This window comes from Monodelphis domestica, chromosome 8 (assembly GCF_027887165.1).
Source record: "Monodelphis domestica isolate mMonDom1 chromosome 8, mMonDom1.pri, whole genome shotgun sequence".
Taxonomy (NCBI): Eukaryota; Metazoa; Chordata; class Mammalia; order Didelphimorphia; family Didelphidae; genus Monodelphis; species Monodelphis domestica.
In genome coordinates this window covers 166,395,134-166,412,172 of record NC_077234.1, presented here as the reverse complement: position 1 = coordinate 166,412,172, position 17,039 = coordinate 166,395,134, and the positions used below count along the sequence as shown (strand labels likewise).

At 36.3% G+C, this 17,039-nt stretch overlaps 1 protein-coding gene across 1 annotated transcript in view; it reads left to right on the top strand.

The window, feature by feature from the left end:
- Positions 1 to 6,909, top strand: part of TMTC4 (transmembrane O-mannosyltransferase targeting cadherins 4) — a 79,575-nt gene extending 72,666 nt beyond the window's left edge. Inside the window, exons 17-18 of the mRNA XM_007501341.3 lie at positions 2,582 to 2,651; positions 5,630 to 6,909. Of these exons, the coding sequence (XP_007501403.1) occupies positions 2,582 to 2,651; positions 5,630 to 5,778 (219 nt within the window). The 3' untranslated portion in view covers positions 5,779 to 6,909. The remainder of the gene's footprint in view (positions 1 to 2,581; positions 2,652 to 5,629) is intronic.
- The last annotated feature ends 10,130 nt before the right edge of the window (positions 6,910 to 17,039 follow it).

Below are 17,039 nucleotides of genomic sequence, written 5' to 3'. Positions count from 1 at the left end.
AGAAGAGACAATTTTTAGATGAAGAAATTAACGCCACATATAGGAATATGTAGAAATGTTCCAGACTACTGCTGTTTATAGGGAAATGAAACCAAAACAATTCTGAGATATCACCTCACGCCCACCAGACTGGCTAAAATGACAGAAAGGCAAAGTGACAAATGTTGGAGGGTATGTGGAAAAGTGGGGACACTAATGTGCTGTTGGAACCCTTTTCAAGAGCAATTTGGAATTATACCCAGAGTTATAAAGCAGTTTAGGGAAATAAATATGCTCGAAAATATTTATGGTGGCTCTTTTTGTGGTGGCAAAGAATTGGAAACTGAAGGGATGCCCATCAATTGGGGAATGACTAAACAAATCAGGGTATATGATTGTGATGGAATACTACTGCTCCATAATAAATGATTAACTGATTTTTTTTTAATGTGGAAAGAACTATATGAGATAATTAACAGTGAAATGAGTAGAACTAGGAGAACATTATACACAGCCACAGAACTAATACCAGGAGAATAAACTGAGAATGTTACCTCCAGAAAGTAAAGAGAAAAATAAAACAGGAAAGACAATTTTTAGTAACATGTTGGCTTCCTTACTTCCATGTTAATTTCCTTTGTGATGCAGGGAGAGTGGGGAGGGGTTGGTAATCTAGTGAACAGGATCTGTTATATAGATATGAAGAAAAGTAAGTTAAGCATATAGGAAATTTATGATTTCATTTCTATAATATCTTTATATATGGGATGCTTGTTTTGTTTGGATTTGTGAACATTTAGAATAGTAATAACATAATAAAAATAAAGCAATTCAAACTCAAAAAACAAAATAAAACAAATAAACTTTACCTTCCCTCTTAGAATCAATGCCATGTATTGGTTCTAAAGCAGAAGAGTGTTAAGGATTAGGCAGTGAGAGTTTAGTGATTTGCCCAGGGTCACAAAACTGGGAAATGTCTGCAGTCAAATTTGAACCCAGGACCTCCCATCTCCAGACCTGCTTTTCTATCCACTGAGCCACCTAGCTGCCTCCTAAAACAGGAATTCTTAACTTGTGAGCTGTGATTTTATTTTAATTTTGATAACTAAATTTCAATATAATTGGTTTCCTTTGTAAATCTATGTATTTTATTTTATGCATTTAAAAGTATTATTCTATAAAGAGTGCCATAGATTTCACCAGACTACCCAAAGAATCCATGTCATAAAGAAGTTAAACAACTCCTGATTGTTGCTGGAAAATAGTTTACTTCCTTACTTCTTGCCATTTTTGACTTTATGTCACTGGGACCTACCACAGTGTCTATAGCATATAGGTGTTTAATAAGTATGTGTTGTATTAGGCATGTGGGATGATCTCTGTAGTTAGTAATACTATTCATTCCCATTTCGTTCATGAAGAACGCTAGACCTATTGTGAGAGATTCCCGAGGAGTGAACAAATTAATTCATATATTTCAGGACAGTTTTGTCATGTTGAAAGCAGATTACTCTGACAGGCAGTCATTTGTCCTTTTCTATTGGCAAGTGGTACAGTGAATAGAACATAAAACTTGGGAGTCAGGAAGACACGGATTCAAATTCCATTCAGATACTTTCTTGCTTTATGACCTTCCTTAGCCTAAATTTCTTCATTTGGAAAAGGGCCTAATAATAAAAGCTACTTCACAGTGTTATGATAATTACCAAAAGAATTAACCAAAGTGCTTTGCATACTTTAATGCATCATAAGAATGATAAATTATTCTTTCCCTGGATGCCCATCTTCCTTTTTAGCCAATTGAATTACTCTTGATTACTAAGGGTTCAGTAGATGGTTAAAAAAATGAAATACCTCTTTATCCCTGAATTTTAGAAATCTGGAACTTAACCTGCCAGTGTTGGCTACAACAGAAAACAGCTTCCTTTGCCACTGAGATTCACAGCAACTCCAACTCTCTGATACTTCGTTATTATTTCTAAACCCAACCTTTCCTTCCATCCCTAGGCTACCCATTTTTCTTTTGACTACTCTTCACTCTTTATAAATTCAAATAAATAAATAGACCTAGTCACTTGGAATTTTAGAATTGTAAAGAATTGTTTTGTGTTGAAAACAGCAGAAGTGATTGGCAAAATGTTCTTAACCTCTTAGTTCTGCTGCTCTTTATCCAGGTCTTTTCATGATTTTGTCTCCTAGTCTTACCATCTCCCTTTTTTACCTTAGCTCCAAGGATTCCCCTCTTCACCAGCTCCTTCCTGCCACTTATGCTTCAGCCAGCACTATTACTACCACATTTATCTTCTCAAAATGAGGTTTTGATCTTGGGAATATTAAGTTGTTGGGGGGTGATGGTGATCAAGATATGAGGTCATAGGATTAAGAATAACTTTATGAATCATGGTCCATGGAGGTTAATATGCTTTTTTGTTATTGTTATTAATTTTTTTGAACTTTATTTTCAGTTGCACATTCTCTCCTTCCATCTACCCCCTCCCATACCCATTGAGAAGACAAGAAGGGCAATACCCTTTGTGTCTAATATGCTTTTAAATGATCTGCACAAGTACATTGCATTTTGACTTCTTATTTGTTTACTTAGGAATCAGAAGCTTTATTCCTCAAGGCAATTAAGGCCAATCCAAGTGCTGCAAGCTACCATGGCAATTTAGGTAAGGAACTTTTTTCCAGTATGTATCTTTCCCTAGTGTATTTTCTAATGAAGTAGGCTTATTTCCACCAAAATAGTATTCAGAGAATGATTGTTTTAGAGTTAACTTATCTGCTGCCCTCCAAAAACAGAAAATCAAAAATGCATGCTTAAGGATTCCTTTATTTGAGTTCCTTCATTTCAATCTTACGGCCCAGTGTTTTAGATTTTTATACCTGGCCATGGGTGCCATGACCAATAAATTTATCACCAAGCCATAAAGGTTTTTAGGATGATTTTCTTTATACTTGGGCTGGTTCTCAAAAAAGTGAGACTATCAAGGAATCTGTATTTGGAGCCTTTCCAGAATAGTAGAATCTACCAAAGTTGGCATTACTGACTTTGCCTTTGAGAACCTGGTCAACATCCTACAGTGAGGCATTAGAGTAGGACTTTTGTGGAAGCTTTAGAATATAAACTGTGTTAATTCAGAGAGTTATATTTAATTTGCTGGATAATACTTATCAGATCTAATTATCTATTCTTGTTTCCTTACCCCATCATGGAATAACCATTAACTGCTCTATTAGATTAGGTTCTATCAAATATGTATTATAATACCAAAGTAATAAGTTCACTGTGGCACCATGGTATTCCAGCATTTTAATGCCTACCATTCGGTGTATTTGTAAATCAGATGCCAACTGACACTAAGCAAAGTTCATCTTAGATGTCCCATTTTCTCTACTTGCCCTCTTTTTTAGTCTCTCTTATCTAAATATTGTTTTTTGTAGCCTACCATTCTGATTCTCTCCTCTTATTCTGAATAGTCTTACCTTCCCTGGCTACCAATACATCCATCAAAACTTAATTGTTTTGTTCTGTTTGTTAACACATATTAAGGCCTTATGCTTCCCAGATAATCTGTATATTTTAAGTAGGATATTCTAGAAACTGCCTTGAATATTTATTTTAAAACATCAGCAAGTATCATTTGCAATGGGGATAAGTTAGAAGCCTTCCCAATAAAATCAGGAGTGAATCAAGGTTGTCCATTATCACCACTATTATTTACTATTGTATTAGAAATGCTAATGGTAGCAATTAGAGAAGAAAAAGAAATTGAAGGGATTAAAGTAGGCAATGAGGAAAGTAAACTATCACTCTTTGCAGATATGATGGTATATTTAGAGAATCTTAGAAAATCAACTAAAAAGCTAGTAGAAATAATAATTTTAGCAAAGTTGCAGGATACAAAATAAACCCACATAAATCATCAGCATTTCTATAAATTTCCAACAAAATTCAGCAGCAAGAGTTAGAAAGAGAAACTCCATTTAAAATCACTCTAGACAATATAAAATATTTGGTAATTGATCTGCCAAGACAAACTCAGGAATTGTATGAATACAACTACAAATTACTTCCCACACAATTAAAACTAGATCTAAACAAATGGAAAAACATTAATTGTTCATGGGTAGGATGGGCTAATATAATAAAAATGACAGTCATACCTAAACTAATTTACTTATTCAGTGCCATACCTATCAAACTACCAAAAACTTTTTTATAGAACTAGAAAAAATTATAACCAAGTTCATCTGGAAGATCAAAAGACCAAGAATATCAAGGGAAATAATGAAAAAAAATGTGAAGGAAGGTGGCCTAGCAGTACCAGATCTGTGCTACAAAGCAGTTATCATCAAAACAATGCGCTACTGGCTAAGAGACTGAAGGTAGATTTGGTGGAATAGATTGGGGGTAAATAACCTCAGCAAGACAGTGTATAATAAACCCAAAGATCCCAGCTTTTGGAACAAGAACTCACTATTTGACAAAAACTGCTGGGAAAATTGGAAAACAGTATGGGAAAAATTAGGTTTAGATCAACATCTTACACTCTATACCAAGATAAATGCAAATGACTAAATGAAACTTAAATATAAAGAGTGAAATCATAGAAACTGCTTTCAAATAGGGTTATGGGTTTGAAAGAGACTTACTACCCCAAATTTCAGGCTTCAGGTAAGGGAGATGTTTGGGGGCTACTGGAACATTGTGTTGCCCTTCAAATCATGCCAGTATCTAATCTATATGCTGAACTATTATCATTTGAAATTTGAAATTATATAAATGAACTAGCAGTGTTTTAGAACTAAATCCCAAGATGTAGGTTTTATCTACCATTTCATTGTCCAATCATTTTGAAGTCCTTGTTCTTCAGCTAAAAAAATAAACAACATGATATTACTGTGCTAAGAGATGGCCAGAAAAATGAAATCATAATACTTTATGCAATGTTAAAAATAAATACTATTCCCAAACTAAAATGAGATCAGGATTGTGCCAATCTAAGAAATCTGGCATTAGCCTTAAGATAATTTTATTAACCTTTGCTCTATCTTTAACATAATCCCTTTATGTTGTTAATATAGTTCCTCTTAAATGCAGAAGAAAAGCATGATTGATCATGTGGTTTGATGGGTATGTGATGAGGGTTTTGACTTTAAAAGATCTTTCTATTGCAAATATCAGTAATATGGAAATATGTTTTGAACAATGATTCATGTATAACCCAGGAGAATTGCTTGTCAGCTCCAGGAGGAAGGAGGGAAGAAGAGTGGGAAAGATCATGAATCATGTAACCATGGAAAAATATTCTAAATAAATAAAATGTATATATATATATATATATATATATATATATATATATATATACACACACATATATATATAGTTCCTCTCATTCTTATTAGTGCTATATTTAGCATTGGAAAACCAATTTAAAGAGATGGGGTTATCTAGAAAGGTATCTCATTAGTGAAGATTATTAAGGCAAAGTAAGTTTTGTGATTCTGAGAATTTTCTTAGGTCTAATGATTTTTTAAAGTATCAGTTCTATGATGTATTTTAATGTTGTCTTTTTCAACAAATGATTGAAAGTTTTGCAAATTATGCAGAAAGATTTCCAATAAAAACTGCTCCTTGCTGTTTCAGCTGTGCTTTACCACCGTTGGGGAAACTTTAACTTAGCCAAGAAATACTATGAAGTCTCTCTGAAGCTTGACCCTCTGGCACCAGGGACCAAGGAAAATTACAATCTACTGAAAAGAAAACTAGAACAATTGCAAACAAATAGTGTTTGATCATTCTTTTCTATCTTTTTTTTTGTCTACGCATGATACAGATCATTAATGTTCTTTGGTTATTTTTAAACATGTAAAAAAGTTATAGTCATGGTGTTAAGATTTGGGTTTTTTATATCAAAATAAAAACATGAACACACAAAAAAATCATTGCAGCACCAGTAATATGCTTGATGTTGTATTTGCATCAGAAATGTATTTTTTCTAACCAACTTATAGATTCTAAAAATTCAAATCTAAGATAAAGTCATTTTCTAATCTAAAATGGAAAATAAACACATTAAGCTACTTGTAATTTCCCAAACCAAAATTTGCAGTGGGGATGCAAAAAATAGTTAAACATAAATGAAACAGCATTCATCATGATGGAGAATTGACAAAACTAGCTTGATAAATTTGTACAATTATCATAAATATTCCTTTTTATGTATATTGATGTTTTTATTTAATGACAGAAGTGAATGAAGTTATTGTATTTGATATATTCTCTATATCATATGCTATGAACATTTGAAGGGAATACTTCTGTGAGTGTGTGGTTGTTTTTTAAAATAAAGAATAATTGAGCCTGAGAATTAGAAAATTTAGCTTCTTCCTCTGTTCTATGTATGTATTGATTTTCTTTAGGAAGAAATTGACTCATGCAATATTTGCAGATATCCTAGTTTGTGTAGCTGTATATCTAGGACATTATGGACTACCTTAATTATTTATATCCACATAAAACTCTAGATAGCTTCCTGAGGAAATGTACATTTCTTAGGTAAAGATCAAGATATCTTTCATTAATGTCTTACCTTGAGTTGACTGCTACATTCATAAGTATGAATATTATCTTGTTTCATTTTGTAATTTATAATCCAAGTCTATCCTTCTGACTAGTGTGTTGTTCATGGATATAGACATTGGTACTTCCAAAGGCTATAGGGAGTAAGTTCCCTCCAAAAATAAGCCATATTATTGAAGTTTTTCAGTAATTAGAAAGAATGGAAATTTAATTGTATACACTGATTGCCGATTGACCTTTCGTTAGCTGTATTTCTTTTCAAATCACCATGTTTTATACTGTTGACCTACTGGTTCATACAATCTCTGTAATTCTTTATTCAGTAAAGTTGTTACATAAAGTGATGTGAAGTTTCTTAATATTAAGTTCAAAAGCGTTTATGAAGTGACTATGATGTTCAAAGTAGTGTGCTAGGTATTTTGACTACAAAGACAAAAATGAAATCATCTTTGCCCCCAAGGAATTTATAATCTACTCGGAGAGGGTGCAGATGCAACATATTAAGAAGCAAATGTAAATTATATACAAAATAATACAAAATAAACTCAAGAGAAGAGCTCTAATAACTGAGAAGAGTTGAGAAACACCTTGAACAAGACATGGTGCGGGACATGTGCTATGGAATTCAATAACATTTCTATATATTCCCACCTATCCCTATTTAAAAAGGTATGTCATTTGATGTGTTGGTGTGAAATTTCTATTTGTAAACTATGGCCAAGCACCCCAGGCTTTGGGTGATTAACGTTAACCATGCTTAATTCTGGAGGCAGTCCCATGAAAAGCATTCTGGCTCATATTGCCCTGCCTGGGAGTTTCCTCTGGAAAAGCACAACAGATATTTGGTCTTCAACAGATATCTGGTCTTTGAGTCTCTACAAACTCAAAAGGGTTTGAAGATTTTGTACATCACTCAGGGTGGCAATACATACAGGGCAGCCTTTACCCTACTCTCAGAGAAAATAACAAAAGCACAAAAAACTTGCAGTAGCCCATGAATACTTGGTTTTTCTTTATTCTCCAATGACTTTTCCCCAGGGTTCTCAATTCTGATATCTAACTCTTGGCTGCAAAATTCAGAGTTAACCAGAACCAGATTAAAATGTAATGGGAAATGTTTAACAAAATAAAAATACAATACAACATAGATTATATTAATTTGTGGTTTCCTAAATCCATATGCCCCCACAAGGATCTGTTTCTATTTGAGTTTGACACCTCTGTTCCAGACTTAGCACCACTCTGGATTGCACTTGCCTAGGAAGGCAAACCAATTTGGTATAACTGACATAGCAACTCCTTTCATTAGTGAGTCCCTACAAAATAGCTGTGCTTATGGTACCACCCTGAAAGCTTAGATTTCTCCAGAAGGGAAATAAATTTGGGATTGATAGGCAGATAAGTCCCTTCCAATTGAACCTATACTCATCTCTATGATCCTGTGAATAGTAGTTATTAAAAACAAAGCACATGCTGCTTACTTCCTTATCTTGTGGCTTAGACTCTTCTCCTGTTTATCCACTTTTAGGTTCCAGTTGTACCTGTATCTTCTCTCCAAGAAATGTTCAGGAATCCCCTTTCTCTCTTTCCATAAGGCTGGTCCCAGAAATGTTCCTCTCTCCAAAAGATTAACACTACCAAGAAATTCCCCTTTTCTCCTCAGAAGTCTAGATTTAGGAACTCTATTTACTGGGAATTCACTTCTTTCTAGAAGCTTCAGGTTCATGAACTCTACTTGATTTGTGGATATTCTCTCTCTCCTCAAGCCACATGGTTTAGAGCATCTGTGCTTCTACTCTTACCTCTCCAAGGCTGGGCCAAGAATCTAATACTCCAACAAAGCCCCAACTGATGACTTCTCTGAGACATAACAGGATTGACAGTCAGTCCTTGTGGGAACCAAAGCTTATTCTCATATCTTTGATCTCTCCTACAATAAAGATCACGACTGCAACTATCCCCCTTTTTATTGGCCAACACGAAGAGGTAGCTTAATCCCTTTAAACAGCCCAAACTAGTGGATCCACAGAAAATAGAGCAGTGATGGTGAATCTTTTAAAGACTGCATGTCATCCCTACCTCCTGCTTGGCCCCAACGCCACTACCCCCTTGCCCCAGACAGGGGAGGAAGTACTCCCATTGGGCTGCTGGACAGAGGGATGAGTGATGTGAAAAAATGTCTTCAGCACTGTGGAGATGAGGAAGGGAGCAGCTCCACCAGGCTCTCTGCCTTTCTAGTAATGAACTTTGGGGGTGATGGCTTATGTGCCCACAGAGAGAGCTCTGCATGTCCTTTTTGGCACATGTGCCATAGGTTCACCATCCTGGCAATAGAGTGTGTATGTGTGTGAGATGGCTGTGTTGACACGATATATATGGAAGTATCTTCGACTCCAGGAAACACTGGCTGTTTATTGCCTCTAGAATCAAATATAAACAATATGTTTTTAAAGTCTTTTACAGACTTACCACAACCAATCTTTCTAATTTCATTGCACATCACTCTCCCCTCTATACTCTGCAATCTATCTAAACTGGCCTCTCTGTTCTTCATATATGAAAATCTATCTTCAATCTTTATGCTTTTGCACTGACTGTTGCCATTTTACTTTACTCCTTCTCCTAGAATCTTTTTTCCCTTTGCCTTTTCAGAGGCTTTCAATTGCTAATGCCCTCCTTTTCAAACTGCTTCATATTTAATGAATTTGTAACTCTGGTCAAAGTAAACACTTTTTCAACAACCCAATACAGGGATATCAGCAGAGGATCAATCATGTACTTTGCAGCCAAAGGTGAAGAAGCTCTATACTTTCAGTTAAAAGAAGACTTGGAGCTGACTGTAACTCTGATCATGAGCTTTGTGTTGCAAAATTCAGACTTAAGTTGAAGAAAGTAGAGAAAAACCTTCAATCTGCACAGGTATGACTTAAAATATATCCTTTATGAGTTTGAAATGGAAGTATGATTAGATTTAAGGGATTATATCTGGTAGATAGAGTACCTAAAGAACTATAGACTAATGTCCACAATATGATATAGGAGGCAGCAATAAAAAAATCCCAAAGAAAAAGAAGAGCAAGAAGGCAAAATGGTGTCTGATAAAGCTTTACAAAAAGTTGAGGAAAGAAGGAAAGCAAAATGGAAAGGAGAAATGGAAGTGCAACTGAATACAGAATTCCAGAGATAAGAAGAGATAAAGTTTTGTTAAATGAGCAGTGGAAAGAAATACAAGAAGATAAAGGAAGGAGAAAGAGAAGAAACCTCTTAAAGAAAATTAGAGGTATCAAGGGAACTTTCATTCAAAAATGGGCATGATAAAAGACAAAAATGGCAAGGTCTCAACAAAAGTAGAAGAGATTAAGAAGAGGTGGCAGAAATATACAGAACTACCTGAGAAAAATCTTAACATCACTGATAACCATAATGTTGTAGTTACTTATCTAGAGTCATCAGCCTTAGGGAAGCAATGCTAATAATAGGCTAGAGGAGTGATAGAATTCCAGCTGAACTTTTTGAAGTCCTAAAAGATGCTGCTGTTAAAGTGTTGCACTGGATATGCCAACAAATTTGGAAAACGGAACAGTGGGCACTGGATTTGAAAACAAAGTTTGTGTTTCAATCCTAAAGAAGAGTAATGCCAAAGAATGTTTAAATTACTGAACAATTGTGCTCATTTCACATTTCAGCAAGATTAAGCTTAATTTTCTACAAGCTAGCCTTCAGCAATACATGAATTGGAAATTACCAGAAGTGCAGGCTGATTTTGGAAGAGGAAGGGGAACTAGCAACCAGATTGCTAACATTTGCTGGATTATAGAGAAAGCAAGAGAATTCCAGAAACACCTCTGCCTTTGCTTCATTTATTACATTAAAACCTTTGTATGGATCACAACAAATTGTGGCATGTCTTCAAAGAGATGGGAATACCAGATCATTTAATTTTTTCCTGAGGAATCTTTATGCAGGTCAAGAGCCAACAGTAAGAATGAAATAAGGAACAAATGATTGGTTTAATATTAGGGAGAGAGTCCAACAAAGCTGTATGTTGTCATCTTATTTATTTACTTTGCATTCAGAGCATGTCATGCAAAATTAAATTCCTGGCAGGATGAATCAAAAGGCAGAATTAAGTTTGCCAGGAGAATTATTAGCAATCTCATATGCAGATGATATCATTCTGGTATCATAAATGAAGATTTCGAAATCCTCTTTATGATGGGGAAATAGGAGAGCATGAAAACTGGCTTTAAGCTTAACATGAAAAAAAATAAAAGGTCATGGCAACTGGTCCTACCACTTCCTTGCAAATATAGAGAGAAGAAAGGGAAGCATTGTCAGATGTAGAATCTTGGGCCTGAAATCACTACGGACATCGTCTGCAGCCATGAAATTAAAATCTGCTTGCTCCTTGGAAGGGAAGCCATGGCAAATCTGGATAGACATCACCTTGCCAACAAATGTCTTTATATTCAAAGCTATGGTTTTTCCAGTAGTAATGAATGGCTGTGAGAGTTGGACTATAAGGAAAGCTGAGTGCCACAGAATCAATGCTTTCAAATTGTGATGATGGAAAAGACTGGAAAGTCCTTTGGAGAGCAAGGAGATCAAAGCTGTCAATACTTAAAGAAATTAATTCAGACTACTCGTTGGAAGAAGAAATATTGCTTAAAAGCTCTGGTTACATAATGAGGAGACAGGACTCATTGAGAAAGACCTTGATGCAGTGAAAGAATGAAGGCAAAAGAAGGGGATGATAGAGGATGAGATGGATAGACGGTGCCATGAAAACAATGAACATGAGTTTGGACACTCTTCAGGAGATAGTGAAGGATAGAAGTGGCTGGAATGCTGTAGTCCATGGGGTCACAAAGAAAATGAAGGAACCACAAGAATTCTTTTCTTTTAAAAATTTTCTCTCGCTCAGTGGATTGAGAGCCAGGCCTAGACATGAGAGGTCCTGGGTTCAAATCTGGCCTCAGACACTTCCCAGCTGTGTGACCCTGGGACAAGTCACTTGACCCCCATTGCCTAGCCCTTACCACTCTTCTGCCTTGGAGTCAGTACTCCAAGATGGTAGGTAAGGGTTTAAAAAAAAAATTTCTCTCTAGATTTGTATATCTCCTTGTCTTCTCATTTAGAATGCATGTTTCCTACAAGTACAGGTTGTTTCATTTGTAATCCCAATGGCTGACACAGATAAGTGCTTAATAGATAATATTAGATAATAGATAATAATAGGTAATGATAAATGATATATTAAAAGTCCTAAACTGCAAGTTCATCAAGTCAGGGAGTTCTCTTCCTTTAAAAATATTTAAGACTACTCTTATCTTGTATAATGACAGTTTCTTGGTATTGAAGTATCATACCTGGATTACCAGGGTCAAATTGGGATGTATTCAACATTTATGTGCCTAATACTGAACTGAATGCAATAACGTCAAACTTGAAAAGAAGTTTTCATTGGAGATAAAATTTTATGAAAAAAAGTCTCTCCATGAAATACCAAAAGTCGCTGATTAGCATTATTTACTTCAGTACCAAAACTCTGCCTAAAAATTTCTCCCCAGCTTCCTGAATGCCCATTAATTAGAAGTTCATTTTGAATTAGTGTCCTCTTTTAAAATGAAGGCATCCCTCCGAAAGGGAAGCTAGAGTAACCAGTTATATATAGCTTTCCTCCTCATCTAACATCTGGGTAAGATCCAAGAACTTGAGAAATAAGGAATAAAAAGCCCTGTGTAGGGCCAATATTGTAAAAATGGAGACTAAAAATGGATAAAAACTAATTAGTAAAATTAGTAAAAACTCATTTCTACCTGCCTCAGTTTCCCCCAAATTTTAACTCTTACAATATAATGAGATGAGAATCACTTTGAAGTTTACATTTTATATACACTTAATCCTCACAACAAGTTTATAAGGGACATGCTATAGGCGCCATTATCCTCATTTTACTGATGAGGAAACTGAGGATTAGAGAGGTCAAGTTCCACATTGTCACATGGCTGATAAGTACAGAAGGCAAACTGGTGCTTCTGGGTGCCCAAGGTCCCTTTTCACTAAACCAAAGGAATCAAGCAGGGACAATAGAGAAGAAAGAAGCAGGGAGGACGGCAGCAAATGCTAAGGCTTTTAACTCCTGTAGCTTTCATTCCCAAGAACTTCTGAAACTTACTGTGCTTTCTGAACCTGCTGGCTTTCAACCTATAGACACAAGTTTTGATCTGAAAGGAAAAATTGATTCAGCTTCCAGGTTTACTCTGCTAAACTAAGAGATCCAAAGGCAACTTCGGATTTGCATTTCTATCACTTTCTTTCTATGTTTGGTTATTTTTAACCAACTACTTTCCTTATTGTCCAGTGGTTTTTCAGAACTGCCTCAAGCTTTCTAATTTTTAAATTTAAACTTTGTTTTCTTTCTAAGTTTACTTTGCTAAGCTAAAGTACACGACAACTTGAACTTGGGTTTTTGTAGGGTATTTTTCAAAGTTTATAGACAAAGCAGGTAAGATTCTACTGGAAGGAAGATCAGAAATGCCACTTTCTACAGCTTTCCTGGGTACTGTAATAAATAGCATAGCTTTTACTGAACTAGATTAAGAAAACTCAAACATTGAGAGACAAGAAAATTATAGTAGAAAGATCACTGGACTAGAGCACAAGAAAGGCTGCCAAAATACAAACTACAGAGTCCCCTGGGGGGAAAAGCCATAGAAGAACACTTCATTAGGTGTTTGTTTTTTGACAAAATACTAGCTAAGCAGCTGTGTCAGGGAACAGACCAGAAGGCTTGGAATCAGAAAGACCTGAATTCAGATCTGCCCTCAGAAGCTTACTAGCTTTGAGATCCATGGCAAATCACTTGACCTTTATTTGCCTCAGTTTCCTCAACAGTAAAATGAGGTAATAACTTTCTATGTCACAGGTTATATCAAATGAGATAATAGTGCTTAGAGTAGCACTATAGAGTAGCATCTACCAGAAAAGTAATGGATATTCTGTAAAGGCTTATTTATTCTCTTCTCTTACCCTTACCCTAGTTCATCCATTAACTGGGTCTATAACCCTGGGCAAGTCAACATGTCCAAATCAGTTTTATTTGTGTAAGGTGTGTCTATTGTGTGTCTATTCAAGTTCTGCATGTCTATGTGGGTTTGGGAGGCTTTGAAAGCTATCTTGGGAATTGCCCCTTCTCCTCTTCCAGAGAGATTGTGATTCCTGCCTGGAGAAGAGCTGGGCAATGGAGCCACAAAGCTGGCCTCTGCTCTCCTCCAAGAGGGAGAGCTGGATTGGAATTGGATGTGTCTGTTCCTCTGAATATTACTAGTCATGGGGAAATGACTATTTTTAGGACTTAGTTGCCTTCGTAGCTATTCTTTTAAAGAGAAAGAGTGCTCCAAGGTTGTATCCAAAGGTTTGATTCCTTTCCCGTTAACTTTTATTACTCAAAAAAAAAAAAAAGCCTTGCAAATGGAGAATATCGAATAAACTCATTCATATGGAAGTTTGTGCAGATTGAAATATATCGGACCACTTACATTTAAGGAGTTCTCCCACTACATCAACCCATCCCAGGGAGTCCCAATCTCACCCCGGCAGAAATTCCTCCAAGTCTCTAGGGAAGCAAGCGGAACATCCGAGATTAGTGTAGGCACCTGCTCCTCTACAGGTCTGCTGCTTTCCCACGTCTGTCTCCAAGAGACCCTTCCTGAAGAGACCCCTGAAGAGACTGTCTTCTCTGGAAGTCAGAAGCTCTCTTCTCTTGCAACCTCTTGTCAGCTGTTGCTCAGGCAAGCCTGTGGGATGAAGAAAACATTGTCTTAGCAAAACAAATGTTTGAAGCCCAGGTTACACTCATAAAGGGAGGGAATCAAATGAAAGTTTCTCTCCATAGTGCCTCCCAGCACCATGAATGAAATCCGCTTACTTCAATGTATTTGAGGCCTACTAATAGACACTAATAACTATATAAATGACTAACCTCAATAATAGTAGGATATGAACAAGAGGTTCACTAATTTCAAATTATTTTTCTTGATAGTTTTGTATTTAAATATATTTTCATTGATATTCATGCCTAAAGAGAAACAAATTCTTTAACAATTTTAAATGCCTGTCTTCCTGGAGGTCATTATTCTTCCCAAATCTCAGTTTCACTGGGTAGGGTACCCTCAGGAAGAGGGTACACAGAGTTTACAGGCCAATAGTCCAGAGCCTAGTCAGCACTAACCACAAGGCAAGTTCAAGCTGTCTGTGAGCCCCCAATTACTTGAGAGAGCTGAGGGAGAAAGTGCTTGCTTTCAGCATGTCCTCAGGCGCTGGGAAGAGGGGGAAACTGAGCAGCTCCCTGTGTGCAGGCTCTGGGTGGGTGCTGTGACTTGCCAACGTGGGCCTAGTTACACATTTTGGACTTGAGATTGATTTATTCCAATTTTCTCACATCGTTATCCTTAGGATCAGAATACCTCTGCATTTAGTTCTTACTCTCAGGGTTGGACCACCAGTACTGCTGATGGAACTGTTCCAAATTGCTTCTTCTCTAGTCGTTAGATAGAATAGTCTTCTTTCTAAGCTTAGAGAGGAAGAAGAGTCAGAACAAAATGAGCCATCTTTTCTTCATTGGCTTTGGAAGCCACATGCCATTTTAAGAATAGATATTAAATATCTCTCATGTGTAAAAGGTTTTAAAGCCTTAACAATCCAAAGCATCGACAATCCAGCTAGGCAGATCATTTTTAAAATATGAATTTTAGAATTACTAGAATTTAGAAATTTTAGAATTTTAGAAATTTAGAAATTTAGAAAATTAGAAATTTAGAAATACTAGAATTGAATTCAATGTAAATAAACTTGGCTTCAGGAAATTAATCTTGTGTAATGAGAGTCTAATGACCCCATCCACTTGCTTACCAGATAGCACCTCTCTGAGTGGAGGATGCTTGGAAGTTTTCTTCTAGGGGAATCATGATGATAAATCAGACAAATACCTTGGAAAATCTGTGGAGCATGTGTAAACATTCTGTGACTGGTTCCACGACCTCTGATTCATGACCCAGAACTATCTGGTGGGCAACAAAGCTGCTGGAGGGCACCCTTCCTATGCCTGGTGCTTGCTTGAGCATCCCTTGGGATGTCTTTCTGATGCTCTGCCTTGACCTTCATAGTCCCTGGATGCTATAATGCTCCCCAAAGGCTACTAACGTGGAGTGGCCAGACTCCTCCCCAATATTTGCAGAACTGCCTTCCCTACCTCAGGACTCAAACACAGAAGACAAGGACTTGAAAACTAATAATGGCAAAGCCTAATTTGAGACTTTACAACTTGAGCATGCATCTAACAAGAATTCCCAGAAGAGTTATTGCAAGAATTAAAGAATGACCTAAAAAATATTTTTAAAACTGAGAGCAGTAGAATAAAGAACAGGAAAAGAGGCAAAAACTAGGGAAGAAAGAGAATTAACAGCTTGGAGAAAAAGATTAAAAATCTTGTGAAGAAAAATAACTGCTTGAAAATTAGTGTAACTTGCACTTGTCTGAGCATGCCCAGTTTGCTTAATATGGAATCAATCCAAGAAATATTTGGAGAATATCCAGATTACCTAATCTGGAGGCCCCTGCCCTCCTATCATGTAGTTGGGTGTTGCCCCTTTTGATTGGTTACCATCCTCTTCAAAACTAGTGAGACTGATACAAACCAATTCCCCAATTGACAAAGGATTTGAACAAGCAGTTTTCCAATGAAGTAATCAAAGCCATCAATAATCATATGAAAAAATATCCTAAATCACTCTTGATTAGAGAAATGCAAATTAAAACAACTCTGAGGTACCACCTCACACCTATCAGATTGGCCAATATGGCAGAAAAGGAAATTAGTAAATGTTGGATGGGATATGGCAAAATTGGGACACTAATGCATTGTTGTTGATGTTGTGAACTGATCTAACCATTCTGGAGGCCAATTTGGAACTATAACTAAAGGGCTATAAAACTGTTACAGACAAAAGAGTGGTACACTTTGATCTGGTAATACCACTACTGGGTCTGTATCTCAAAGAGATAATTTTAAAAAGGAGAAAGGACCCATTTGTACAAAAATATTTATAACTGCTCTTTTTGGGTGGCAAAGAATTAGAAATTGAGGGGATGTCCATCAATTGAGGAATGGCTGAACGAATTGTGGTACATGCTGATAATGGAATATTATTGTGCTATAAGAAATGATAAGACCTACTCAGTTTCTGACCTGGGCTGATTTGTCCTTTAGGCAGCCTGGTAACCCCATACTTCCAAGGGCTCACAATAGACAAATAGTGACCTGTACAACCCTGAATTGACAGAAGGGGAACATACTGAATTGAATCTGGAAAATGGAATAAGGCTCCCAATAATTCCAAGTTCTGTTCCACCAAAGTCCACTTTTAAAACATTGATATTCTTTCAGTGATGCTATTATATGTGGTTAGAATTC